The sequence below is a fragment of the Antrostomus carolinensis genome, unplaced genomic scaffold (genome assembly GCF_000700745.2).
Source record: "Antrostomus carolinensis isolate BGI_N321 unplaced genomic scaffold, ASM70074v2 scaffold34777, whole genome shotgun sequence".
In the NCBI taxonomy this organism is placed as follows: domain Eukaryota; kingdom Metazoa; phylum Chordata; class Aves; order Caprimulgiformes; family Caprimulgidae; genus Antrostomus; species Antrostomus carolinensis.
The window spans coordinates 1949-2307 of NW_010328618.1; the positions used below are offsets into that span (position 1 = coordinate 1949).

At 61.6% G+C, this 359-nt stretch overlaps 1 protein-coding gene across 1 annotated transcript in view; it reads right to left on the reverse strand.

Moving 5' to 3' along the window:
- The window catches only part of LOC104528341 (sodium/calcium exchanger 2), a gene marked incomplete at its 3' end in the record, with an annotated part of 3595 nt that overhangs the window by 1567 nt on the left and 1669 nt on the right, over positions 1-359 (reverse strand). The window contains 1 exon segment of the mRNA XM_029086046.1: positions 301-359. This exon segment is cut by the window's right edge and continues 70 nt beyond it. Coding sequence (XP_028941879.1) covers positions 301-359 — 59 coding nt within the window.

The following is a 359-nucleotide window of genomic DNA, read 5'->3' on the forward strand; positions in this document are numbered from 1 at the left end:
CATCCATCCATCCATCCAACCACCCATCCAACCATCCATCCACTCATCCATCTGTCCAACCATCCATCCATCCACCCATCTCTCCATCCATCTCACCATCCATCCCTCCATCCCTCCAAGGGTCACACCTACAACATGGTGTCCACCCAAGCGTCCTTCACCCACACCAGCAGCTCACACCCCACATTACCCACCCCAGTGCCCCCAGTCTGCGCTGGGCCACCTCCCCGACCACCATTATCCCATCCCCACCCCACCACGTCCCCACGTCCCCACGTCCCCACATGTCCCCTCTCTCACGCCGTCTCGTCATTCCGGAACTCCAGCTCCCCGCAGGCGTCCTCGTAGTGGACGGCCCC